Raw genomic sequence first — 27,905 nt, 5'->3', positions numbered from 1 at the left:
TTAAGAAAGAGGTGGATGTCCCCAGGCAGAAGAGCCAAGTCTTAGGGTTGCAATTTTATAAATCTGGGTTGATCCTGATTCATCACTAGACCTCAAAATTCTAGAAAACCAGGTCACTTGAGAGCTTAATTCTAGGTTCAGGTTCTCCTCCAGCGACTTGAGGCCCAAACTTCTTCAAATTCCTACAGAAAACCTAAAAAAGTTTTTGTTTTGTTTTTTACTAACTACAGCAGGAAAGTGTACCACAACTGACATATTTGGTGAGCATAATTTAAAGAGGGACTGCTGCCTCACAATAACAACTAATACTTACTACATGCTTTCTATGTACCCAAGCACACTTACTTGTAATACATGTAAACATATATGAGTTCCTTTCATTTTCATTATATCCCCATGAGCAGATATTATTATCATGATACAAATTTTACAGATGGAGAAACTGAAACAAAGAGAGATTAAGCATCTTGCCCAAAGTCCCCCTAGTAAGCGGGAAAGGAAGGACTCAAGTCCCAAGTGTCAACCACCACCCTATACTACCCCTACAATGATTGCTTTTAGTACTTTTCCCTGAAAAGCAGGGAAAGAATCCAAATATTGACATTATTAACAAGCCTATACTAATTCTCTGTCTATAATAACCTACTATTAAATCACTAGTTTCCAATGTTAAGAAATAGGGAAAGAAAATTCTCTATTTCCATGGTTTTCAATTCAACTCTTGGACTTATGGGTTCATTTGAAAGACTATCACTAATACATGGAAACCATTTTGAGTGTCTTTGAAACAAGAACAATACAAAAATGTAAGTTGGAAAACAAAAACAAAAACAAAATCTCCAGGGAAACCTGCCCTCACTCAACAGTAGGTGGTCAATATTGACGCACGGTGCTTGGTTTGGGAATTTACACAGTAGGACAGAGGGGACAGGATGATGCAGAGTCTGAAGCATGTGAAAGACATAAGTCAGTCAGGAACTCCACGGCATTATCCAGTAGAGGGTCAGACTGAGATGAGGGGTTATGAATGTCAGAGGACCTGTTTCTGTCCAAAGTTTAAAGGATGGGAGAAGAAGTTACAGAGACAACGATTTGTAGACAAAATGAAATGCTAAAGAACACTAGAAAGTGTTTCGAAGAAACCAAGAATTGTATCAGGTGAGGTAGACCTAGAAAGATTTCATAAACACAGGCTATCCATTGAAAGAATCTATATAGGCTGTAATGTTAAACGGGCACCTCTAATCCATTTCACACAATATTTCCCATAAAAGAGATTCGACAACTAAGTCTGCATGCTTACTCTTTCTGAACATATTTATTGTGAATTATAGTATTTCAAATAACTTACATTAAAAAGGTTCCTTTTTTTTTTAATTCTAGGGGGTGAACTGAGAGCATCAGAACAAAAACACTGCATTCCTGACCACTTGTAAGTCCACTTCCATGCTCTCATTTGATGTTTCCGGCTACCTTTTTAAAAAGCCCTATTTTTAAGGAAGGTCAGTTCCAAGCTCCCTATCTCAGGAGTGCCCATTATTGTTTAGATTGTCTGGTGCGAGCAGGCAGAATCTCTGGAACCCAAGGCTGGCCCAGACCTCCTGGGATAATGCTCACATGTGCAGTGGAGGAATCACTCACATCGGAGAAATATATTCATCCATTTCACATGTATTGAACTTTTACTATACTTTCATCAAAACTGGTCAGAACTGGCTCAACTACTCAGGTATCTGCTCCTCCAGGAAATCTTCACTCACCATCCAAACAATTTCTTCTCCCCACTGTGTCTCCATCATCACGTTTATTACATATTCTCATAATTACCTGTCTCTTGTCATTTAGACTGAATTCTTTGAGAGCATCAGCCATGTCTTACTCAACTTTCTAAGTTTCTAAGTAACCAATAAAACGTGTTTAATTAATGGAGAAAGAACCCAGATAAAAAAGTTGCTGACATGTGCCCCCATTATTTTCTCACTCCTCACTTCTCAACCCTCTGTAGTCTGGCTTCACCACTAAAATTGGTTGTACTAAAAGGCTACTCTTAAATGGTTTCTCTCTATATTCAATGAAATCTCCTAAGTTCTTACCTTGCTTGACCTCCTGACAACTTTTGATACTGCCAACCGCTTATCTCTTCTCTAGATCCCTCATCTTTTAACTTCCATAATGCCACACTGACCAGATTTCCTTGCTACGTCTTTGGCTTTTCCTTCTTAGTCATTTTCTCAGGCTCCTCTTTTCTTCTCCAGTTGGTCTAAACCATGGATGAATACTGGTATCATCTGGGGACCTTTGAAAACCCTAATGCCCTTCTAAGGGTTCTTTGCATTCAATTCCATCGTGTGGAGGGTGGGAGGTGGAAGAGCACTTTTTACACCACCAATAAGCAATTTTCTGTCACTAGCTGGGTCAATTCACTAGCTACAATTCAACTCAACTCTGACACTGTCTATCCAGAGATACAGCATCTGATCCCACAGGTTAAGGACTTAGTCCTACAAGACTGCCCTTCTCCCCCCACCCCCCACACACACTTCAGAGGCCAATCAAAAGTCTAGGTTGTCACCTATATTTCTAACCACCTGGCTATCAGAGGTTCCAACTACTCCATCCCTGGGTTTGAATAATTTGCTAGAGCACCTCACAGAATTCAGAAAGGCATTTTACTTACTAGATTACTAATTTATTATAAAAGGATATAACTCAGGAACAATGAGATGGGAGATGCATAGGGCAAGGCATAGGGAAAGGGTACAGAGATACTACTTGCTCTAAGTATTCCACTCTGTTCACTAGCCCAGAAGCTCTCCCAACCCTGTCCTTTTGGGTTGTTAGGGCAGCTTCCTTACACAGACATAACTGATTAAATCATTCACGACTGGTGATTCATTCAACCTCTAACCCCACTCCCCATCCTGAAGATTAGTTCGGGATGGAACTAATGGACGGAAAGTTCCACCCCTCCAATTATATGTTCGACTCCACTGGCAACCAGCCCCCATCCTTATGTGGGGTCCAAAAGCCACCTCCTTAACAAAGGACACCTTTGTAGCTCTCTTAGAAAATTTCAAGACTTTTAGGAGCTCTGTACCAAAAACAGGGAATAAAAGTAAATATATTATTCTTACTAGAAATAGCAATGTCACACCTAGACCCATCTGCAAAGATTTTATTTATTTAGGATGAACACTGGTACTCTTAAAGCTCTGCAGGAGAATCTAAGTTGTAGCCAGAGTTGAGCGGCACAGCTCTAGCCCATTCTCAAACTGTAGGAATCTTCTGGATCTCTCCTGAGGCTTTTGATCTATTCAGCCCAGAGAGTTTCCAAGTTAAACCCATTAACTCCCATGCTTTGATAACCATCTGTATGTCAATTGCAGTGAACTCCGGATTGCTAGTGCAGATCTCTCCTGCCCAGTAGACCCACACATCCAATTGACTACTAGATATTTACTTCTACGTCTTCTGTGGCCAGCACCATCATTCATCCAACAGCCCAAGTCGGCACCTTGGGTAACACCTTTGGAAACCTTCCCTTTCATCTCTCTCCTTTAATAATTACCAAATCCTATTGAGTCTGTCTTCTAACTAACTGTAGAATATCTGTTTTGCTCCATTCTTGCTGCCACTGCCTCGGTACAAGCACTTATCACATACAGCCTAAACTGTAATAAAATCTTTCTACTACTGTCTCATTACCTTCAGCCTTGACTCATTTACTCCAAAGCATTCACTGCTCTGCAACCAGAAATATCTGTCTAAAATGCAAATCTGATCAGGTCACTCCCCAGCTTTAATTACCAATGAGTAATTCATACTCCTTAAAGAGAACTCACTGAGTTGTACTAAAAAAAAATCCCTGCTTAGCTCTCCAACCTTCCATCCACTTCACACTCCATAGTCAAATCATATGCATATTTCTTTCATTTCAAAGATCCATGCTCTCAAAGACCTCAGGTCTTCATACACACTATTTGCTCTGTCTGGCACCCTTTTCCATAAACCTCTTCCTCTAGCCAATTCCTGATTTGTATTCAGTTCTCCAATTGAACATCAATGTCTCTGGAAGCCATCACCTTTTTTTCCTAATTAGATTAGATCTCACCATACTTTCCTATAAGAACCTAAGTTAGAGACTGTAAACCCCCTGGATGCAAGACCATGTTTCTTTCTTACATCCAAGTTCTGGCCCTTTGGCACTCCTCAGTAAATGACTGAATGAATAAATAACCCACATGTACAATGGATTGCCTTATCTGGTCCTAGAACTGTTGCTCAGGGGAGATATTTTTAGTCATTAGGAATATAAGTTGGGGATCAAATAAGCTTAAAGCAAAAAGCAAAATGCATTTACAAAACCTCATCTCTCAAATTCAGTGGAAAGCATTCTTTTAGAGATGGAGTTTGGGAAATTGCTGGAAATCAGGGAACTTAAGTTTCTTAACATGATAGTTTATTGATGAAGCTCTCTCTCTTGATTTTCTGCATTATTAGAACCTATGTTCAGGGACAATTTTTCAAAATGACCAGTCTGTATCAATCCCAGATTCATAAGCTACACTTTAAAGAGTTTTGCAAATGAAAAAGAAAAGTTATTAAGAACATTATTTGATGTTGCAACATTATTTGAAGTGTGAGGTTTGCCTTTTAATGTTAAGCTAATAATTCCTGCAAATCAGGCAGAAGTGAGAATGAGGTAATCGTTAGTTTAATGGCGCAATGGTAATTAAATTAACCTCTTCCAAATAGGTTATGTAATATAAGCCAGGAGGCTGACTAGGGTGATAAAATTCTAGAAAGAAATCTGAAGGGGAATAATGATGACTAACTTGAGATGGATCATTGTTCTTTCCAGTAAAGAAAAGAGAGGCACAAGCAAGAATCTTGAAGGTCTAGTAACTATACAGCACTTGTCTGGGAAAGAAAAGTGAAAGTCCTATTCATTTATGCACAGATGCTAGGAAAGCACCTGCTACAAAGTTACTGTTTTCTCATGCAGGGACTTTATATTTCTCGGGGGCAGTGCTGTCCAATAGAAATTATTACATAAGTCATATAGGAAGTGTTTAATTTTATAGTAGCCACTTTAAGAAGTAAAATAAATAAAATTGATTTTAAAAATCTACTTTATGGGTCACCTGGGTGGTTCAGTCAGTTAGCATCCTATTTCAGCTCAGGTCACGATCTCATGGTTTTGTGGGTTTGGGCCTCACATCGGGCTCTGTGCTGACAGCTCATAGCTCAGAGCCTGCTTCGGATTCTGTGTCTTCCTCTCTCTCTCTGTCCCTTCCCCGCTTGTGCTCTGTCACACTTTCTCTCTCAGAAATAAACATTAAAAAATACACAAAAATATTCCTAATTTAACACACCAAAAATACTATCATTTATACATGTAATCAATATTAAAATATTTATTTTGACATATAATTAATATCTAAGAAATTAATGAGATATTTTAAATTCTTTCTTTACACTAAGCCTTTGAAATCCAGTATTTAATTTTATATTCCAGCACCTATCACTGTAAACTAGCTACATTTCATATGCTCAACAGCCACACGTGGCAATTGGCTACCATATTAGGCAGTCTAACTATGTAACTTTAGACTCTATCACCCAGGGAAGTGTGTGTGTGTGTGTGTGTGTGTGTGTGTGTGTGTGTGTAGCAAGCATATAATGTTATTAGCGGTGACTCCAAAGTAATAAAAGATATGGAATGTCATCTGAATAACCAAGTAAAGACAATCTGTTTAGTATAATTTTATAATAATTTATATCTTTTATTACATTCTAAAGCTCTGAATATTGGTAATCTATGGACAGTGTATGATTACATATAGTTCTGGAGTCCTCTGTGATCAAAGTTTCCTTTTAAAAAGCCTCAACAAGAAGTGCCTGGGTGGCTCAGTCAGTTAAGTGTCTGACTCTTGATTTCAGCTCAGGTCATGATCTCATGGTCATGAGATGGAGCTTTGAGTGAGGCTCCACACTTGTGGAGCCTGCTTGGGATTCTCTCTCTCTGTGTCTCTGACCCTCCTCCACTCTCTCTCTCTAAATAGATACATAAACATTTTTTAAAAAGCCTCAGCAAGGATACAGAAAGTCTGGGTGGAAAAGCAACTGGACATATGGAGACACTATGGCCTCCTCGGACACAAACTGTTTGTGAACAAGTCTGGGCTCAGGCCTTTCTGACAAGACACCACCTTCCTTGGGTTCACAGAAGTAGGGGAGAAGTGAGAGGAGAGACCCCTCTCAGGCAGACAGGGAGGAGGAAGCCTGTTTGCAAGCAGAATGCAAAGTGCCTCTTCTACAGTTAATTCACTTCACTGAAAGGGGTATCTTACTCTCAACCCTTAAAGCCTAGACATTTTAGATCAATGGGCATCTGCTGCTCACATCTGATTATGGCCACAGTGAATATATCACAGTGTGTGACATCATCCGGGGGTGGTGGCATGTAATGGGAGGGTATTGATCTCCTCTTTCTAGGGAGGAGTCCATCTGATTCAAACTTTGATCTGAAATTCTGAAACCTAAAGACTAGTCCATGTGAATAATATTTAAATTACTAGGAGATGGGCACTGTTTTGTTTTGCTTTTTTTCTTAATTAGTTTATTGTCAAGTTGGTTTCAATATAATACCCAGGGCTCATCCCAACAAGTGAGATGGGCACTGTTTTAAGACATCTTCCAGCTTTGTTTCCGTGATAGCAAGAGAAGCCGTTCCACACCCTACTGATATGGCAACCATAGATCAAAATTTAGTGATAAGATTTTGTTGGTTGAGTCAACAAGAAAATATTTCTCACCATGTTTCATCTTAACTGTTACCTCTTTATGCATTTAACTTTTTGCTTCTATTATTAATTCTCCCTATTTATTACCCTCAACCTGAATATAACAGATAACATACAGATATAGATTTAAGTAGGTAATAGAAACCAAAAAAATTAATGCTTTTTAAAGCTCTGTTATATGTCAGGTATTGAGCTAAGCTTTTTCTTTACATTATAGATAAGTCACATTTGAGACAGGAAAACTGAGGCCATCCTCATAATCTGCAGAACTAGAATACTGTGTATGTCCATACTTACATAAATTTTTCTTAAAGCTTCTTCATAGAAAATATTATATAGTTCACAAAGCTGTAAATCCTTAAATGTCTTTCATTACCAATCTCCTGTTTTTAGTACTTCCTTTCTACACTTCATCCCCAATCCCTTATTTTACAGCTTCAAGTGACTTCTGAGTTTGTTCTGAATGGAAACACAATTTCTTTATTTAAGGAACAGAACACATTGTTTAAAATGTTATGGGAGGGGCAACTTCAGTCAATTCTTTTGCAAATACACCAAGCTATTACCAAGGCAAGAAGTGTTTCAACCAATGGTTTGACTGGTTATCTTGTCTACCTTTTTGCTGTTTATCTCAATCAATACCTTTCTGTATCTACCAAAAATGTGAAAATTAAAAATGTCCTTTGGTGGGGCACCTGGGTGGCTCACTCAGTTAAGCGTCTGACTTCGGCTCAGGTCATGATCTTACAGTTCATGAGTTCGGGCCCTGCGTGGGGCTCTGTGCTGACAGCTCAGAGCCTGGAGCCTGCTTTGGATTCTGTGTCTCCCTCTCTCTCTGCCCCTCCCCTACTTGAGCTCTCTCTCTCTCTCTCTCAAAAACAAATTTTAATAAATACCATTTGGCTTATCATTTCTAATCATTCTCTTATTCATCAATCAGGCTGATGACAATCAAACTTCCACTTTACCTTTATTATTTATCCATCCAACACATCTTCACTTAATTCATGCTTGTTGCACATCTACCACAGACACATTTCTCTGAGAATATTTCTGTAGTCAATCTCTATGCTCCACATGCCCCCAAATTTAGGTTTTCCTTGCATTTTGACAGGCATTTTTATCTCAAATTGTGTGTAATATTAGGCATGATCTTTCCAGTTAAACACAGACATCTAGAAATAGATTCAGTGCCCTTCCAGGCAGGAAGTAGATGCCAAATACTAGTAGTTATGATGCCATGGATCAGGAAATCATGACAGGACAACAGAAATGCAACTTCTCCTTGCTGAGACTTTGCCAAGGTCCTCTGGCAGACCAAGTTTGTGTGCTCCAGTCCCTAATTCTTTTTTTTTTTTAATGTTTTATTTATTTCTGAGAGAGAGAGAGAGAGAGAGCGAGCAGGGGAGGGTCAGAGAGAGAGGGAGACACTGAATCTGAAGGAAGCTCTGAGCTAGCTGTCAGCACAGAGCCCAATGCAGGGCTCGAACCCACGAACCACAAGATCATGACCTGCGCTGAAGTCGACTGCTCAACCGACTGAGCCACCCAGGAGCCCCGAAAAACACATTTATTTTATTTCAAGTTGTCACATAACCAAGAAGAGACATTAAGAAATGACTTCAAATAGATGTAGGCATTTAACATAAGAGTTTGGGGAGAGAAAAAGTAACAATTAGAGCTTGCTTAGTCCTCATTTAAATTATATTAACAATGGAGACGCCAATTTTTTCTTGTGCTCTTCTTTTACGTTTCATATTCTAAATAAAACTATACCGTTTTCTTTTTTTCTTTCTTTCTTTTAACAAGCCCTTAAGCTAAATGACCGGATACGGGATCAATTCCAACTGCGTTCCCTGCTCTGCCCCTTAGCCTTTTCTTTAACAAGGCTGATAGGTCAAAACTGGAAATAAAATTCTTAAGCGATGGCTTGGCTGGATCTTGTCCCTCATGCGCTGAGAGACTTCTTTAAAATGTGTTTTACATGAGGAGGGAAGAGGGAGAGGTGACGAGAATGTATCATAGGAAACTTTCCTCTCGAGTTTTGCCAGAGGACCGCAATCATTCTCATCAGCAAAAGGGAGGAAAATGTTGACAGAAAGGAGTCACTTTTGCATTAACAAGGTTAGATGGTTTTTGGAGTAAAGAGTGCAAGTCATTCCCTTTAAACTAGAACAGGCAACGTGGAGTTTTTCCGCGACCTGTGCTACCCCAGGGTCACTCGCCCCTGGACCCAGACCCAACTCACCCAGCTGGAGCTGTTCGCACGTCAGGTCCGGATTCTCGCCGATCTTGCATCTGTAAATCGCGCCAGGATTGACCACTGAAGCGTTGGCGAGCCAGCTGGCGGTGGGCGCCCCCACTAAGAGCCTACGGCGAGAAACGTGCACGTGCACGCAGACGTGNCCCCCCACCCCGCCGCCCCCGACCCGCGGCTCCGGAGCCTCGCGCCCCAGCGCCCCCGAGGCGTGCCACCCCGCGGCGGGCTCGTTTCCCGAGCAGATCCGGCGAGCTGGCCGTCGCAGCGCTCCCCTCCCGACTCCTCCAGAGGGAGGAAAGTTTGAACCCGGCCGGGAACCCCTGAGGCGCCGTTCACTCGCGGCCCTCGGGTGCCCGGAGCGCCGAGTCCCGCTCCACTCACCATCGGTTCGCCCCGTGGCTGTGCAGCACCACCGAATAACCGAACAGGGTGTCGGGGGGGCCCTGGTAGAGCAGCGCGCTCTCGGTGTCCACGTTGTAGGGGCGCCCTGTCGGGACGCCCAGGCACAGCAGCAGCAGCACCGCCTCCCGGACGACGGCGCCTCGGGGACCCGGCCCGCACCTCGCTTCCCCAGCCATGAGCTCCCGGAGGAGAACATTCAACACCAAACGGCCGTTGTCCCAAAGTTGCGCGGGATAAGACGGTCGGCCAAGGGGAAGAGCGCCCCAAGAGAAGTGCAGCGTGTCCGGCGCCGGCGGGCGGGAGGGAAGGAGGGAGGGAGGGATCGAGGAAGGGAGGGGAGGTCGGGCGGCCGCGGGCGGAGCAATCGGGTTTGATCTGGGATGCCGCACGCCCGCCGGGCCCCACGGCCCGTTTCTGCAGCCGGGAGGTGCGGGTGCTCTCGCGGTCTCGGGGCGCCGGCCGCTGGGTGGGGTCCCGGGCGTGGTGCGGAGACACAGGACCCTGCGCGGTCTCACCCCGCGCGCGGCTGTAGGGGGCGCTGGGGGACCTCGGCTGCGTCGGACGCGCGTCCGGGCCAGGGCCTCCAAGCCGAGGAACGCTTGATGACTCCGGGCTCCCGGGCTTTGCAAGAGTGGAGCTGGAAGGGACAGGGGACTTTGCCTTTTAACCTTAGTTAAGGCCTGCTTGCGGAGCGGCGTGGCCCCAACCTGCCCCGCGCGCGCAACGCTATGAGCACAGGATCGCCGTGGCCTGCCCGGTGTGGCCCAAAATAATGCCAGCCACAAACTCCATCTGGATCCCTCGTGGATAGTTAAGGTTTATCTCTGATTTGCAAGGGCATAAGCAGCCACTAGAGAAATTAACCAGATCTGAAACAATTATACAAAAAGAACTCCCTGAAAGCTTCTGAGGCACATTTTAGTGACAAAGAAAGACGTTATGGCTATTCACTTCAAGACTCAGTGCCCTGCACCCGTCTATGCCCACTTCCTTCCTCCCCAAACTTCCTCTAAAGCACAGGCTGCATTCCTGAGGCAGACTAGTGGTGAGCGGGTCAGGGTGAATGGCACAAGATTTAGGCTGTTGCGGAGTCCACCGAGGAGGCCGAGTTAAGGAAGCACTGACTTGCCTCACTTTAACGGATAGCTCCTCCTGGTTCTTGATGCTCCTGCTTTCATGCATCTATCATTGCCACCGGATACACCTGCCATCAGGGGTGAAGACCCACCCAGTAGGAGGTGAAGACACAGATACCATAATGAGGCTCTGAAAATGGACTGGAGACCTACAGCACTACATACTTGAAATGGGTGATGAGTTTTATCCTAGTGAAATCCAGATGTGCCTTAAGTTTCCAGAGCAACCAGAGAGGAGCATAGATAGTGAAGCTGATATTTGCAGGAGATGCAGGTTCAGTTGTCATGAATTTTTAAAAAAAGGAAAGAAAAAGGGTTCATTAAAACCAAACTGAAATAACACATCTTAAGTTATAATGACAGACACATAGTTAAAATATTTGTTCATCTTTTCAGCATATTTATTGAGCAGTCACGATGCTAGGCCCACAGGATACCACCATGAGCAAGGCAGAACAAGCCTTCAGGAAAATTTTTTGCCAGGTATTTGATAGACAAACTTTGGATGGCTAGAGAAAGTTCTGAATGCCTTGGGGACACTTAAAAAGATATTTTAAGGACAAAGAGGGGTGAGTTAGGCTGAGCAGTTTGAGAGGAGGGAGGAGGGATGGTGCCCACAGGGCCAGATAAAGGAGATCCATTCTTGGCTGGATCACTTAGCTGCCCACACACAGGTCAGTACTACAGGAAGCTGCCTAGGGAAGTAGGAACACATCAGGAACATCCTAAGCCAGGTTAGGAAATTTTTAACTCTGTGCTGGGGTGGATAGGAAGCTGCTGAAGGATTTCAGATGTGCAATGAAAAGACTGAATACACACAAGCTAATATGGGAGGTTCCTACAACAGTGCATGCTAAGATGGCGGTAGCCTAAACTAGGAAGGAGGGGTGGAGGACAAACTAGATTTAAGAAATATCTGAGAGACAGAACCCAATAGAACTTGGTGATAACACTGGTAAATATGAATGTAAAGCTGAGAAGGAGTCAGAGTGTGTCTGTTTGGGATCTGGGTATATGGTGCTAATTCATAGAGAAAAAAACATACTGGAGGAATGAAGTTATGCGTGTGCGTGCACATGTGAATGTGTACAATGGGCAGGTGTTGATGGACTAGGTTTTAGACAGGTGGAGTTTGAGATGTTTGTGGAATGCTAGGATATTCTAGCTACACTCAACCCAATTATTTTTACTCCTTGGCCAACAGACAAAAGAAGAAGAATAGTAACCCTCTCTCATTGTGTGCAACAAAGTAAAAGGGCGGAAATATGTGCGATAAATCTATTGTAAAAATTGAAAATGAAATGGCTTCCAGAAAAGTAGCTATCAGGGCCCATGGTGAAGGGTCCCGCTCTGGTTTTTCCACTCAGGGTATATTTCTTTCTGGGTTGATATATGTGCTGATTTCAGCCCAGTTCTACAACTAGCTCAGGTTGCCATCATGCTGAAATCAGCAGTCCCTCCAGTTTGCAGCCACATTTTCAGTTGAGACTTGAGATGCAGATATAGCAAAAGCGCTCCCACACCCTTCAGACTCCAGCCACACCGTTGACCTCAACACCTACCTCTTTCTTTCCCTCCTTTATCAAACTCTTGTGCAATGAAATCCACTCAGCACAATTTTTTTTCATCACCTAGTTAATAAGAGTAGCAGTCAATAGGGCACTTGGTAGGGCAAGAACTTATTTCTTTGATTATGGTTATGATTAGGGTTATAATTTCACCACTATTCCAGAAAAGCCACCCATAACAACTTCACACGCTATGTTAGCCCTGACTTTCCTTCCTCCAAGGCTTATAGAACAGTTCACTTTTCTTAAGTCAGTGGAAATAAAGGGTGTTTGTTTCATGTTGCTTTGACAAAGCCTGCTAATACTGCTATGTCTCTGATCAACGCTTTTGTAGGCAACTGTGAGAATCATGTGGGGGGAGGAGCATGGGTGGGGAGAAGAGGAGGACTTTTCAAAATGACTTATGCCTACTCTTCACCCTCAACTAAATTTAAATCTGCAGTCATTCAATTAATATGTATCGTTTGATCAGTAGATTTCAAATGCCCACTGTGTGCCAGGAGCCTCACCAAGGACTCAAGAGTAAAAAATGAAATAGCAGGTGATCTCTATCCTTGGTAAGAAGTCCTCCCCAGTAGAGAGGATTCTAATAAGGGCTCACCCAGCTTCTCAGAATAGGCATTCCTCTTTCTTCAAAACCTCTCTTCTTGGAATACTACCTTTTTTGAGATTTTTATCTCATTTTCTATCCAGCCACTATGAATGAGTCTCCTTTGCTGGCTCCGTTCTCTACATATATGTTGTAAAGCTCCAGGGCTCCATTCTGATCCCTGTTTCCTTCTCTTTCCCCTCTTTCCTCTTTAGGTGATCTAACCCATTTCCTGCATCTTTCAATACCAGCTGTGTAATATTATTAAATACCGCCATGAATCCCCAGTTCATGTCTTCATGTCTTTCTTGAGAGCTCTAGGTTCATATGTTTTGTGAACATATGTTTAGTGCCTCTCTGCTTGGGTGTCTAGTGGCCATTGTGAACATATCTAACGCCCAGTTCTGTTCCTCATTCAAGCCTAGACTATTCCTCCACTTAATGTCTTTCTTTCTAATAAATAGCACTCCATCTCCCCAGCTGTTCACTCCAGAAATTTGGAAAATAATCCTTGATTTCTTCCTCTCTCTATTCCCCACATCTGAAACATCAATCATCAAGGTCTATCAGTTCAACCTTCAGGATGTATGTCAAGTTCATCTGTTTATCTTCTTCTGTCCTGTTGGTATCCTCTTCCAAGTGCGGAAAAGTCTGCCCTTCTGGGCTTCTCAGTAATCTGCTACCTGGTCTCCCTACTCGTCTCTCCGCACACTATCAATTTTCCACAGAGAAGCTGAAGTAAACTTTTAAAATTCTAAATCAAATCATGCATGTGACTCCCTAGCTAAATCCTTTAATAATTTCTCACTGCTCTTCTGGTACAAACTCCGCATGGCCCACAAGGACCTGATGACTTTACAAAATTGCCATTGGCCACTTGCCACAATCACTTTGCTTCAGCCACAGAGGCCTTTCTTAATTTCCCAAATGCATCAAAGTGTTTTCACCTGTGAGGCTTTTGTCCCTATTGCTCCTTCTACTAGGACACACAACCTCTGACTTTTCACACCTTTCTTTTCTTTCTTCAGTCTCAACCTAAAGTTCTCCTCACAGAGCATGTCCTTGCCTGTTCATTTAAAAGAGGTCACCACCACGTTCTTTCCCTTCAGAGCTCTTTAACTCATAATCATAGACGTATTTACTCTTTCACTTTGTCTTTTCTTCTAGAATCTGAGCACAGAGCCCTTGTGTTGTGTGGTTGCAGTTGTTCACCACTAAATCTCCAGCACCTGACATTCCGGCGCACAGAGCAGGTGCTCCGTAAGTAGTTTCTGAATGGCCTCAACATGATTTGGACTTTTTACATCAGTAATGCCATAAGCAGAGAGAAACCTGGATGTTTATGAGTTTACTGTCATGCATTATTACATGCAAAGCAATGTATTAGGTCCCTTGGCAGATGCAAAAACGTATAAAGATAGGTCTTATTCTCAAGCAGCTTGTTATTTTTGAGACAGATGATATGCCTCACAGAACCAGACAATACAGTCAAATGTGAATGTCATATACATTGGGGCAGGAGGGACAGCTGGTTGCTAACAAATGGTATAGGCACAAGCGGCAGTCTCGAGACCCAAAGTTAGGTAAGTATAGGGCAGGGAAAATGAAAGAATTGATACAATACGTTGGGTAAAAAGTTGACATGAATTGTCAGGTACGGGTAATATAAGGAGAAATAAGGTATGATTGGCATCTTTAGGACAGGTGACTGAGGCAATGGTGATACGGTGAGAAACAATACAAAAAGCAACAGAGGAAAGGGTGTGAATGGAGAGAAAAGAGGGAATGTGTTTGGAGAATGCTAGGTGAGTTTTATAGCTGAGCCTGAGAAGGTGGAATAATCATAGATTTGTCTAGCAAGTGTTATTTTTTCTTTTGTTTTTGTTTTACCTTTTCTTCTTTTAATTTTTTTTCTTTTAAATTTTTTAAATGTTCATTTATTTTCGAGAGAGAGACAGAAAGAAAGAGAGAGAGAGAGAGAGAATAAGCATGAGAGGGACAGAGAAAGGGAGACACAGAATCAAAAGCAGGCTCCAGGCTCCAAGCTGTCAGTACAGAGCCTGATGCACAGCTCAAACCCGTGAACCCTGAGATCATGACCTGAGCTGAAGTCAGATGCTTAACTGACTGAGCCACCCAGGTGCCCCATACTTTTTAAAACATTTTTTTAAGTTTGATAGAGACAGAGACAGTGAGTGGGGGAGGAGCAGAGAGAGAGAGACAGAGAGAATCCCAAGCAGGTTCCATGCTGCCAGTGCAGAGCCCATTGCGAGGCTTGAACTCAGGAAACCATGAGATCATGACCACGGCCAAAGCCAAGAAACAGACCCTGAACTGACTGAGCCACCCAGGTGTCCCTGTTTTACTTTTACTTTATTTTTAAAAAAATTTTTAATACCTATTTATTTCTGAGAGAGAGAGAGACAGAGTGCGAGTAGGGGAGGAGCAGAGAGAGAGGGAGACACAGAATCTGAAGCAGGCTCCAGGCTCTGAGCTGTCAGCACAGAGCCTAATGTGGGGCTCGAACTCACAAACTGTGAGATCATGACCTGGGCTGAAGTCAGACATTTAACCTACTGAACCACCTAGGTGCCCCTTCGTTACTTTTTAAAATAATTGAAGTAGAGGCACCTGACTGGCTCCATTGGTTCAGGGTCTGACTCCTGATTTTGGCTCAGGTCATGATCCAACAGTTGTGGGATGGAGACCCACGTGAGGCTCTGCACTTAGTGAGGAGCCTGCTTAAGATGCTCTCTCTTCCTCTCCCTGCCTCTCCTCCACTCATGCCCATGCTCTCTCTCAAAAAAAAAATAAACATTATTGAAGTAAAGCATGCAATATGTAAAACAATTAGTGATGCATGAAGGAAATGTTTACAATCTCTCCCTGCCTCCCTTTAATCTACCCTTCTGAGACACCCCCTTCCCTTCCTTCAATAATTTGTCAGCACTCAAACGCTTGTCCCAAGATCTGCCCTTGGGGCATTCAAACTAAGACAATGCAAGGGCTTTTTGTGGTTTTGTTTTGTTTTTACAGTGATAAAGTTCTCAACCACAAACAGGAAGCTCCAATTCTTTCATCCTGAAAGATGCTATTAGATCAGATTTCCTGATGCTTGAATGTAAATATCAATGGCAAGTTTGCTTTTAAAGAAAGGTCAAACAAGTCATCTTCTCAGTCATAAGAGTTCAGAAACCTGTTGCAAAACTGTGTGGAACACACCCTAGAATTCCTCACCGGAAGAATAAAAGGCTGGAGCGTTTATCCCAGGTCTCATGCTCTACTGGTGTAAAGCTGGCCTCACCACACCTACAGATTGTACCTGTTTGTAGGCAAGCACACGCCCAGGTGCTGTAGGCGTCCTCAGGCAGAGAGGAGAGACACCACCGCTCCCTGGGAAGCTGCAGGTGTGCGGAAACTGTCCACCCAGCAGCAGGGGAGCTCAGGTAGCCCCAGGTACTGGTCGTTGCAGGTGTCTGTGACAACTGCCAATCCAAACTTTGGCTGGTTTGCTAGTGTTGCTCAAATCTGTTTTGTTCTCTCTTAAATTTTCTTTGGTTGGTTGGGGAAAATGAGTAAAGCACTTAATACAGTGCTTAGCACATAATGAGTACAGAATAAATAGCAGCACTTACTCTTTCATTCTTCTTTTCTTATCATCATCATCATCAGTGATATAACTTATGTAGAAATAAAGTACCTATAGAAATAAACAATGTATGGAAATCTGAGCTCATGGCCACTGACTCATGTGGAAGCTTGTCTAAGTTAATAAGAGCCATTTTCTGTCTTTAATTGCTTATATTTATTCATTCACTCATTCAACAAACACTTATTCAACTTATGCGTGGTTGAGAGACACTATGCATAATATGGTATACAGATTTGGGATCCTTGTCGATTTTTAGACGTACATTCCAAAAGGCGATAGGCAATAAATAATACTAAATGCATATTTCCTGTTTTTAGTCTTGTGACTTTTCAGTGCATTGACATAGGTAAGTAGATGACGTGTTTCTACAGCATAACTATGAATACATCATTTCTCCCCTCAGGGACTCCTGATGGTTCCTTCTCCAACTCAACCCAATTAAATTAGAATTTCTTACCTGGGGTTTTAATACTGTCCATGCTTGGTTTCAAACTAACTTTTTTTTTTTTTAACCTACCCCAAACATAGTCTATTTCTCTTTCCTTCTGGAAATGTTCCCTTTCGTTTGGGAAATCAACAGATGGAGAAATAACTACTTAAACCAGTAAGTACGAAAGGCCATACAAAACAGTACATAATGGAGAAATTCAACAGACAGAGGGTTAGGGTGTTTGGGGCAATTTTTCTGGAGTAGAAGGGTAATTTTGAGAAATTTTCTTTTTATAGTCTTTTCAAAACTCCTGAAACTACTGATACTTTATAACTTTGTAAACCAAGTCTATTTCATGCTTCAGTTCAGAGAAAGAAACAATCGCTCCTCTTGTTACAGCATATAGAGGACCTGTTATAAAACCATTTTCCCCTCAGAGCACATAGTTATTATGTGACAACATTTTATCTCATAAGTAATCTGACCTGGAAGATTGGATTTGTGCACTGGAATGATTTAACAACTGGTCCACGCAGGGATCTCAGAGATTCACATGACACACAAATAGTTCACAGTATCACTCTCTTCTATTATCAGAGGGTAGAGTCAATGTAAAAGCGCTACACAACATGTCATCTGAAGCCTCTCACACGATGACCTCATCGGGAAAAACAGTGTTCCTAGCTATTCCTGACAGGAAGTGGTGGATAAACAGTGCAAAACTGGTTAATCATGGGTGAAGTTATATCACACAGCAAGTATTTACATACATGTGTTCCAAGCACTTTGAAGACACAAGAGAAGTTAAAGATATGTTCTTAGCAATCTAATTAGACAACGCACAACAACTTGAAACCAGAAAACAATTTCAAAGCAACAAAATGCATTGTGAATATAGCACAAATTATGTAATGTAATAATGATATATTCAAAGTAGCTAAATGTAAAAAAATCACAACAAAGTAGCTAAATGTTTTGTGGGGTGACTAAAGGGAAAAAGCTAATTTAATCTTCTATTTATCTAAATTTCTTTCTTTTCTTCTTTTTAAACCAGACCACTTTGGGAGCCCATAGAAGATTATGCTTTGTAGACCAGATTAAAGATAAGAGAACAGCTAAGACTAAAATATCAGTGGTAAATAAGAGAAATGTAAATAGTGGTAAGGGGCTATACCACTTTGTAAGGATAATAGTGAGAAATAAGGAAAATAATTTAATGCATCAAAGTTTCCTGAATTGTTTAAAATCACACAGAACCTTTAGAATTATTTCTAATTTGGATTAGTAAAATGTAATGAATTATACTACAGAAACTAAATTTAGCTCTATCTCATGTCTATGTGTTGGAAGACCAGCAGACAGATTGGATGTTCTATTTTTGATGCACACTGAAAATCAGCTTTGTTTATAACAGTTGCACAGTATATTGACCCAGTAAAGTAAATTTCCTTTGTTTAAAGAAACTAGAAAAACTGTTTTGGTTTAGAAGCCACATGTTCATAAGGATCTCATTAGAATAGTGGATAAAAGTGAAAAAGAATCCATTTCAGACCCATCTTTTTATTATTGTCCAAAGGATAGTAATACTAATTAAACACAGTAGTAATATAAATATTTTCTTTGTGGACTGTAGAGATATTTCTTACTATTGTTTTAATATTTATTTATTTTTGAAAGAGAGAGACAGAGAGCGAGCAGGAGAGAGGCAGAGAGAGAGGGAGACACAGAACATGAAGCAGGCTCCAGGGTCTGAGCTGTCAGCACAGAGCCCAATATGGGGCATGAACCCACAAACTGTGAGGTCATGACCTGAGCCAAAGTCGGACGTTTAACTGACTGAGCCACCCAGGCACCCCGATTTCTTACTATTTTCATGCTTCACATAAGAATAGTCTGGCTTGTTTTGTTTTGTTTATTTATTTTGAGAGAGAGAGAGAGAGTATGACTGGGGGAGGGATAGAAAAAGAGAGGGAGAGATTCCCAAGCCCCACTCTGTGCTGACAGCACAGATGCTTAACTGCTGAGCCACCCAGGCACTCCAGGATAGACAGGCTTCTGGTTTTTTGTTTTTTGTTTTTCCTTTGGTTTTCTGTTCTTTTCTCTCTCTCTCTCTCTCTCTCTCTCTCTCTCTCTCTCTCTTTGTTTGTTCATTTATTTTGAGAGAGCGAGAGGGAGAGAGAATCCCAAATAGGTTCCATGCTGTCAGCTCAGAGCCTGACACAGGGCTGGATCTCACAGACTATGAGATCATGACCTGAGCTGAAATCAACAGTTGGACACTAAACCAAGTGAGCCATCCAGGTGCCCTTGCAGGCTTTTTTAAAACCAGTTTTAGACCATGTAGTAATTTGGGAGACCTGAAGTCTAATAATGAAATGGTCTTTATATTTTTTATACTTTCTTTGTTGTTAAGATGAAAGGGTTCATTTAGATTGTCATTGATGTTATTTCCGTTTCCAGAATGTTACTGTTTTAAGTTACCATACACAGCTGGAGAACTCTGTTCTTTCAGAACTCACAGCAGGAATCAGGAAATCGCATAGGCAGACAGGCAGGTGTAGGGTGTTCAGTTCAGGTGGTAACCATGGAAGAAGGTGAAATGATGCAACTGCAAGAAGGCAAAAATGAATCTTGACTAAATGTCAACAATTATATATATCCACATATCAAAATCTATAATTGGCTGGGTATCAATCAATCATCTATCTTTTATTTATCATATGCTGGCTTAGTTAAATACGTGCAAAATAGAAATGTTTAACTTTTCTTTCCAGAGTTGGATAATACTCTTTTCTAGCTGTGATACTATGAAAATAAGAAATATGTATTTTCCTTTTTTTTTTTTTTTTTGATAGAGCAAGAGAGTACAGGCAGGCAAGAGGGTCAGAGAGAAAGAGAGAATCTTTTTTTTTTAAGTTCGTTTATTTATTTTGAGAGAGGAAGAGAGCATGAGCAGGGGAGGGGAAGAGAGAGAGGAAGAAAGAGAATCCCAAGCAGGCTCCACACTGTCAGCTCAGAGCCCAACATGGGGCTTGAATCCACAAAGCATGAGATCATGACCTGAGCTGAAATCAAGTCACATGCTCAACTGACTGAGCTACCCAGGTGCCCTTATAATTTGCTCTTTGTCCTCAGCTCCGAGCCAGAGCTCCTAAAATCTCATAATTTCCTAAGTGAAAAAGGTGAAAGGGGCATCTTGATTATAGTATCTGGGCTTTGCTTCCAGCTCCTGGAATAGCTGTGTAAGGATGAAGCTGATTTTTGGAAAGCCTCTGAATACAGGGACTGGTAGCTAGAGGAACCAACCGTGTGATAGAGGGTTGGAACTTTCAGCCCCATCTCCCAATCCTCAAGGAGAGAACAGGGAGGCCAGAAGTTGGGTTCAATCACTAAGGACTAATGATTTAGTCAACTGTGTCTATATATTGGAACCTCAGAAAAATTCTAAATGTTAGGGTGTGGAAAGCTTCTGGGAAGGTGAACACTGAGGTTCTGGGAGGGTGGTGGGCCCCGAGATGACACAGAGGCCACACATATCTCCCACCCTTGTACCTTGCCCTATCCCTCTCTTCCATCTGGCAGTTCCTGAGTTGTAGCCCTTGTGATAAACCAGTAAATATAGTGTTTTTCTGAGTTTTGTAAACCAACCTAGCTAACTAGTGAACCTAAGGACAGGGTCGTGGGGACACCTGAGTTTTAACCAGGCAGTCAGAAGTAGGGGAAGCTCAGGCTTTAGACTGGCACTTTTTTTTTTTTTTTTTTTTTGTGGGACTGAGCCCTTAATCTGTAGGGTCTAAACTGACACCTGTGGGTATCAGTGTCAAAATTTGAATTAAATCTTAGGGTACCCAGCTAGCATCTGCAGAGAACTGGAGAATCACCAGGTATGGAAAACCCACATGTTTGGTGTCAGAAGTGATTCATGTAGAGAAAAGAAATAGGTTTTTCCTTTACTAGTGTTTCACAATTGCCTTTTCCAGGACTCATTTCCGTTTGTACTCTTCTAGATGTGATCTTCTGATAAATGATCAAAAAATAAATTGTACTTATATGGATCTTTACAATTTACAAAGTACTTGGTCCAAGCCACACTAAGGTAGCTGTGAACTAATGATCAGTAAAGCTGGAGATCCCAGAAGCATTGTATGGTGCAAAAGGAAACCATACAAAATACATCATGGTAGCCAAAGCTACACTTTTAAATTAAAAAAAATATATATATAGGGACATGATTTTCATCTTAGGCTTCATCTGGAAGTTATTCTTCTCATGAATAGAAGAGCACCAAAGAGCACTGTCAACTCAGAGACACCTAGACAGATCACAAACACTTAGATCTCTGAGACACAGAGAACTGCAGAGACAGAACATTTCTGGAGCAGTGAAGACCAAATTAAAGACCATTTTGTAGTATAATCGGAGAACACTATGACCTCTATTAATGGAGCTCGAGCTTTGAGGAACTGTATGCAAAAAACTGAGAAGACTCTATATTTAGAATTAACTGCCCTAACAAAAGGAATTGCCACCCAGGTCTCATTCATGTGATGCCATCACAGACGGGGCATAGAGGTATAGAATGGGTAGGAACCAGTTCAAGAGAATAGATAAGAGATAGCTCTGACTATGCTAATAACCACTTTTGTTTTTGTTTTCCCCTCCGGCCACAGCAAAGTAAAGATTATTATTGATGCATCAGAAAGGAGAGATTGAAAATATAGTATCAGAAGTCTGCAGCCTACCTGATGTTATTTAAAGTTAATAGTATTATGTGTAGTTCACATTCTTCAGTGAGCTGAGTGAATCCTAGCTGATACTTTTATTAGAGGTACAGAGTGCTGAGATACCAGTTTTGATAACATGTAGAATTCTGACCTAGAAGCATCTCAACTAAAAATTGCAGTCAATATACTGTTACCGAGAATACTTAAGCAGTTAACAGGAGGTAATGCTGTCTTACCAAGTCTTACTCTTGGCTCCTTAAGTAAACTTTCTTATTAAAAGTTTAATATTCTAACTTTATTGATCCTTAGAAGAAAATATTGAGTGAGGTAGAATAATTTCTTTCATTTTAGAGATGAGGCAATGGCTTCCAAAGTGTTAACTGGCTGGCTCAAGGTCTGTGACTAACATTCCTGACCCCCTCACATTCCCTTATTAGGACACTGGACTGGCCTATCTAGGACAGCCATCTGAGAGAGTTGCCAGAGTTCAGGTCTCTGGGAACTGCATTAGGCAAAACCAGAAGGACCTTTCTCAAGTTTGAGTTAAAGAAACTAAGATTAATCCATTCAAATGAAGAATAGAAATGGGGGGGGGGGAAAGGCAAAACCAGGTTTCCAGAAACAGGTGGAAATGGACAAAATAAGGGCAGGTCTGAATGTTCCTGGGGGTAATGACTGTGAACTGACCTGAAGCATGTGTGATTTATCTTGACTGGCTTTGGTATCTTAAAGCTATGGAGATTGCCCAGGGAGGAGAGCATATTACAGTGTTAATACATGACTGAGGTAAGATTCAAGGTCTGGTCTGCTATTCAAATTTACTTGTATCTTTTTTTTTTTTTTTTTTACTATTTCTTTCCAATACACTTGAGGACCTATGCTGTGTATAGAGGAGAGTAGCTCAGTATCTGAAGAAATCTTGCCTTTACAGGTTGACAGTACTTGTTTAATTCTAAGTTTAGTTGGATTCAGATTTATATTTTTTCCTTATAAATTAAGGAAGACTTGAGAATTCAAACTCTTCACCATTCTATCAAGGCCGTTTTGAGAAGCCACTCTACCTAGCCTCATGCCTTTCCTGTGCATAAGAGGGAAGTATTGGAAATAACCTTAAAGGAATGAAATTACACAGAATGGCTTTCTAGATCCATGTAAGTCAAATTTCAATAATGAGACTTTTTATTAAAAATAATTCTGGGGGCGCCTGGGTGGCTTAGTCGATTAAACGTCCAACTTTCGCTTAGGTCATGATCTCGTGGTTCCTGCGTTCGAACCCCGCGTCGGGCTCTGTGCTGACAGCCAGCTCAGAGCCTGGAGCCTGATTCGGAGTCTGTATCTCCCTCTCTCTCTGACCCTCCGCTGCTCATGCTATCTCTCTCTCTCCTAGAAATAAATAAAACATTAAAAAAAAATAATTCTGGATTAGAAATAATAGAAATAGGGGCACCTAGGTGGCTCAGTTGGTTAAGCATCTGACTTTTTTATTTTTTCGTTTATTTATTTTAAGAGAGAGAGAGAGAGAGAGAGAGAGCATCAACATGGGTACGTGAGTGGGAGAGAGGCAGAGAGAGAGGGAGAGAAGGAATCCCAAGGAGGTTCCATGCTCATCATGGAGTCCAATGCAGGGCTTGATTTCATGACCAAGAAATCATAACCTTGAGATCACAACCGTGAGATCACAGCCTGAGTCTATCAAGAGTCAGATGCTTAACCCACTGAGCTCCCCAGGTGCCCCTAGCACTGACTCCTACTTTCTGCTCAGGTCATGATCTCACTATCCATGAGATGGAGCCCCACATTGGACTCCACACTGACAGTGTGGAACCTGCTTGGGATTCTCTCTCTCTCTCCCTCTCTCTCTGTTCCTCCCTTGCTCATGCTTTCTCTTTCGAAATAAATAAGTAAACTTAAAAAATTATCTTAAAATACATCTGCTTCAACTCTTATTCAGAATAATTTTCAGGTTGTTCACACTTGAGACATAATTGCCCCTTCTATATTTCTGCCAATAACTAGGGTTATCCCAACATTTAATTGAACTCCAAAAAATTAATAGTATAAAGGATGCACCCCAAGGCTTCAGCAAGCTTGGGTAATCCTTCAGGGGCATCTCTCATGGACTGGTAGCAGAGCCATGAGCCCTGTGGTCGACAGAGCAAGATCTGGGCAGAAATGATCCAAATCTATGTCACTGCTCTTTTATAACGGTCACTTCCAAGGGACTCACATTTTAAGCAGACATGGAAAAAGTTATTAAATGGCTTTTGGCTGTTAAGTCATTTTGGAAGTGTTCATAAATCTTTATGAAATGCAATTCAGTCTCCAACTAGCATTAGTTTAGAGTATGAGCAAAAATGCTTTTATAACTCCATTGAAAAAACTTTCATGAAGTCAAATGAAATTTTATTGGCTCGACTAAAATGAATCCCTGTTTTGAGATCAACATTGGTATTGACAGTTATTACTGCCAATGGGCATGTTAGCAACTCTGAGCCCCTCAGGCTGGTTATAAAATAAAAACCAGAGAGAAAAAAGGAGGTAGGGTAAGGTTAAGCCTCTTCCACCGCCCTCACCAGACTCACAGTGTTTCTAGAACCAGCCTGGTTTCTAAGCCAGGAGGACAGTCTTGGGAGAGAGAACAAATCTCTCAGATTTCATAACTTTCATTTGATAATCTTTCACAGACAGGAGTTTCAAATGGCTTTTGACTCCTACTTAGAGGAATTCATCATTTTTCACCAGAGAGAGTTCAGCTAGAAGAGACAGGAGATATACACAGGCTATGGATATTGTTTGAAGTGAAATGATAGTCTGACTTGTAAACAACTTCAAAAGGTCTCCTGTATGGGAATGGAGCCTAAGAGGGAAGCATTTGTCCAAGGGTAAGCCTTCTTGTCCTTTCATGCTCCTCTGCATTTGTAACTCAGATGTCTGTTAACAGATAAAATCTGCCCCTCTTCTCTTGGAACCCTCCTGACCACTTGCCTGTGCCCATATCCTTCAGAGGATATCCTTCACAGGCTCACATCTGCTTCCTCTTGGGCCCCTCTATCACAAGAATGACTCTGATATCATTTCTTTAGCCCATACTGTGAAGGCTGTCTAGTCCCTCAGAGGCATTTCATTTTAAACTGGCTTTTTCATGATAAACAAACTTAAGGCATCAGCAAGTAAACTATAGACAGGTTCCCTGTTTCCCTCGTATTCATTCCATGCCTATATATTTATTCTTTCTCTCAGCGATCCCTACCCTATGTTGGGTACTGTGCTTCACGCTACGAATACATACATAACAAGACAGGATCCAAAACTCAAGGAAATTACAGCATGTGTATATGAGATCAACATAAAACAAGTAAAGTACTGTCCTTTTGTAAATCGCAATATTTGTAAATTGCAAAATTTCCAAGGAAAGGAGCAGTTAACACTGAAAGTCGGGAAAAGCTTATTTAAGGTGTGGGCAAGTTGAATCTTTCGATATGAGAAGGTACTTACAGAATCCGGTGGTAGAGCACTAAGACAGCATGAAAGACAGTGCATTTAGGGGACCTGAGGTACTTGGCATGGATCAGGGAGCAGTAGGGAGAGACACAAAAGAGGTAGGCAGGAATTAGATCATGCAAACCTCATATGCCATCATAAGGAATATGAATTTTTCTTCTATTAAGAAAAAAAAATTATGCAGTAGGAAAACATGCCAGGAGAGATTGTAATGAAGTAGGAAATTGGAAGCAGAGAGTCTAAATGACTGATGTATTAGTATAAGAGAGAGATACCAAGAGCCCAAGTTAAATGGGTCTTAAAGGGCTAAAGAGAAAGGCATGAGGTGAGGGCAAGGGAGGAACTAAGCTTGGTATCCGGAGTTCTCGTGTGACTGGGGACTGCCATCCACTGTGGCAATGGGTAAAGGAGGGGAGCAGATCTGAATGGGAAGATAATTACAACAACGTTCGTTGTGTGGAGTTGGAGTTTTCTGAGAGACATGCAAGTGAATATGTTCCAGAGACAATTAGACAGTTCAGGGTCTCAGGAAATACACCTGTGCCAAAGATATGATCTTCGTAGCATCATAAACATGCAGGTAGATGATGACAAGCACATGGGGAAAAAAAGAGAAAATGGAGCACTGAAGAGAATCTTGGGGGATTACCAAAGTTTCAGGTAAGGCAGAGGAAAAGCAGCCCACAATTTGGCCTAAGAAGAAATCATCAGAGAGATGAAAGAACCAAAGAAAGGTCATGTTTCTGACGACCAAGATTAGAGAGTATTAAAAAGAGAATGCTTCTGGGACACCTAGGTGGCTCAGTCAGTTACCTGTCCAACTTTGGCTCAGGTCATGATCTCACGGTTCTTGGGTTCGAGCCCCAAGTCAGGCTCTCTGCTGTTAGCACAGAGCCCACTTCAGATTCTGTCTCCCTGTCTCTCTGTCCCTCACCTGCTCACATGTGCACTTGCTCTCTTTCTCAAAAGTAAGTGAACATTAAAAAAATAATAAAGAGAGTGGCTTCCATAGGCAAAGAAACTGATTAAACAAACACAATGGGGATGTATCAGTTTGTAAATCTATGTGGAGACTTGATTTATAAGGTTGCTTTCAAACATTTAGGATATCTGGAGGAAGCTGGGTAGGAAAGACGAGTCATGGGAATGGCCCTGAGGCTGCATGTCTGTTCCATCCAAAAGGGAGGACTGAGTGTGGGCCCCCTGAGAGCATCACATGCTTATACATGGGACCAGCACTAAAGCCAAATGTCAGTCCTGGAAAGGAAGACTGCTCCCTGAGTGCTGGTTTTTCTATATGGCTGGTTTCCTCACTTCCCTGCCCACCCTCTTCCAACAGCGTGTCCTTCATCTCCCCTCTCTCCCATGATTTCACCGGACGTCAAGCCCTCTCACAAATCCCACCTCTACCAGCCTTGGTTCTAACTTTTAGTTCCCTCTCTCATCCTCTAGATAGCAACTAAGGGTGACCACTGCCCATGGACAACTTCACTGACCCCAATTCCAGCTACCTCAGTGTCCTCAAATTTAGGATTTGGTTCTTGAAACAAGATGATGAGCATATGAACCTTAGTGTTTACGAACCTCACATGGAGAATGTACCTATAACAAGGATTGTTAAAAAGGAAGGAAAGCAAGAGGGTCTACATGGGAGTGTCAGATCTTGGGCTCAGTGGAGGAAAAATGAAAGCAGCCAAGGATGTGGATGACACACCGAGCCGTATTATCAGATGCCAGATCTTGCAAGTATCACTGACCTATGGTACGCTGCTGAGCTGAGTGACCAGCATGTGATAGCACTGTTTATTTCACATTGGGGCATAGAGAAGGCCAGGCTCTGAGAAGACCAGAGGTTCTTGACATTTTAAGTGAACTCATGCCACCCAGGTAATCTGGTGATGTCTTTGAGAGTGGGCTAAGTTTTGAATAAACTTGGGGATTTTAGAAAAACTTGGTTCAGAAATTTGGTTCAGAATCTAGAATGGAAGCATTTCAAAGGGGCCAAATGCTTCCAGTAAAATGCAGATCTTGTTTTGGGAAACTCAATGGTAAAAGACTTGGCTGTTTGCATTTTTGCTAATTGGTGAACTTGGGAGTTCAGGCAGCTCACTTGCTCAGCCCCACCGAACCCTGCTCTCTCTCTCTCTCTCTCTCTCTCTCTCTCTCACACACACACACACACACACACACTCACAACATGCTTTATAAACTTGTACCCCATTAAGTAAGACTGGATAGATAAGATGTGAAATTAATATCTATTCACTTATTTATACATCTATAAATACTGATGTATTTATCTACATCAGTATCTTCTATATATTATAGATTATAAATTTTAATTTGGTGCACAGTGAAGGTTTTGAGCTATAATCTATGTTGTGGTTTTAGGAAAACCTGGTGATCACCCCAGGTGATGGCAAAACAATCCCTAATGATAGTAAAACACCTGAAGAATGTCTTCTAAGACAGTACATGTCAAACTTATGTGTGCCTATGAACCACTTGGAAATCTTGTTAACATGCAAAATCTGATTGAGTAGCTTTGGGGGGAAGCCCTAGATTCTGCGTTTCTAATAGGTTTTCAGATGATGTCAAAGCTACGAGGCTATGGATCACGCTTTGAGTAGTAAGGTTTGAAGAGAATATTCTTTTTTTTTTTTTAAATATTTATTCATTTATTTTTGAAAAAGAGACAGAGGGGTAGCAGGGGACAGAAAAGAGCAATACAGAGAATCCCAAACGGGCTCTGCAGCTGTCAGTGCAAAGCCCAATGTGGGACTCGAATTCATGACCCATGAGATCATGACCTGAGCCAAAACCAAGAGTCAGATGCT

At 41.7% G+C, this 27,905-nt stretch overlaps 1 protein-coding gene and 2 long non-coding RNA genes across 5 annotated transcripts in view; 1 reads left to right on the top strand and 2 right to left on the bottom strand.

Annotated features, from left to right (window-relative positions):
* Positions 1-9,732, bottom strand: part of ITGA4 (integrin subunit alpha 4) — an 88,783-nt gene extending 79,051 nt beyond the window's left edge. Inside the window, exons 1-2 of the mRNA XM_077776378.1 lie at positions 9,448-9,732; positions 9,055-9,176 (exon numbers count right to left, since the gene is read on the bottom strand). Of these exons, the coding sequence (XP_077632504.1) occupies positions 9,055-9,176; positions 9,448-9,644 (319 nt within the window). The 5' untranslated portion in view covers positions 9,645-9,732. The remainder of the gene's footprint in view (positions 1-9,054; positions 9,177-9,447) is intronic.
* On the top strand, positions 1,005-8,709 carry LOC144241758 (uncharacterized). The gene is made up of 3 exons (XR_013338184.1): positions 1,005-1,158; positions 1,384-1,432; positions 8,616-8,709. It is a non-coding gene; the product is annotated as an uncharacterized LOC144241758 (long non-coding RNA).
* An 8,146-nt stretch (positions 9,733-17,878) lies between the features above and the next one.
* The window catches only part of LOC144241732 (uncharacterized), a 331,611-nt gene continuing 321,584 nt past the window's right edge, over positions 17,879-27,905 (bottom strand). For all 3 annotated transcript variants that reach the window (XR_013338172.1, XR_013338174.1, XR_013338173.1), the window contains one exon: positions 17,879-19,451. This is a non-coding gene — a long non-coding RNA (uncharacterized LOC144241732). The remainder of the gene's footprint in view (positions 19,452-27,905) is intronic.

Source organism: Crocuta crocuta, unplaced genomic scaffold (assembly GCF_008692635.1).
Source record: "Crocuta crocuta isolate KB4526 unplaced genomic scaffold, BGI_CrCroc_1.0 scaffold17, whole genome shotgun sequence".
In the NCBI taxonomy this organism is placed as follows: domain Eukaryota; kingdom Metazoa; phylum Chordata; class Mammalia; order Carnivora; family Hyaenidae; genus Crocuta; species Crocuta crocuta.
The sequence above is the reverse complement of the archived record's forward strand: the minus strand, read 5'-3'. Positions and strand labels throughout refer to the sequence as shown.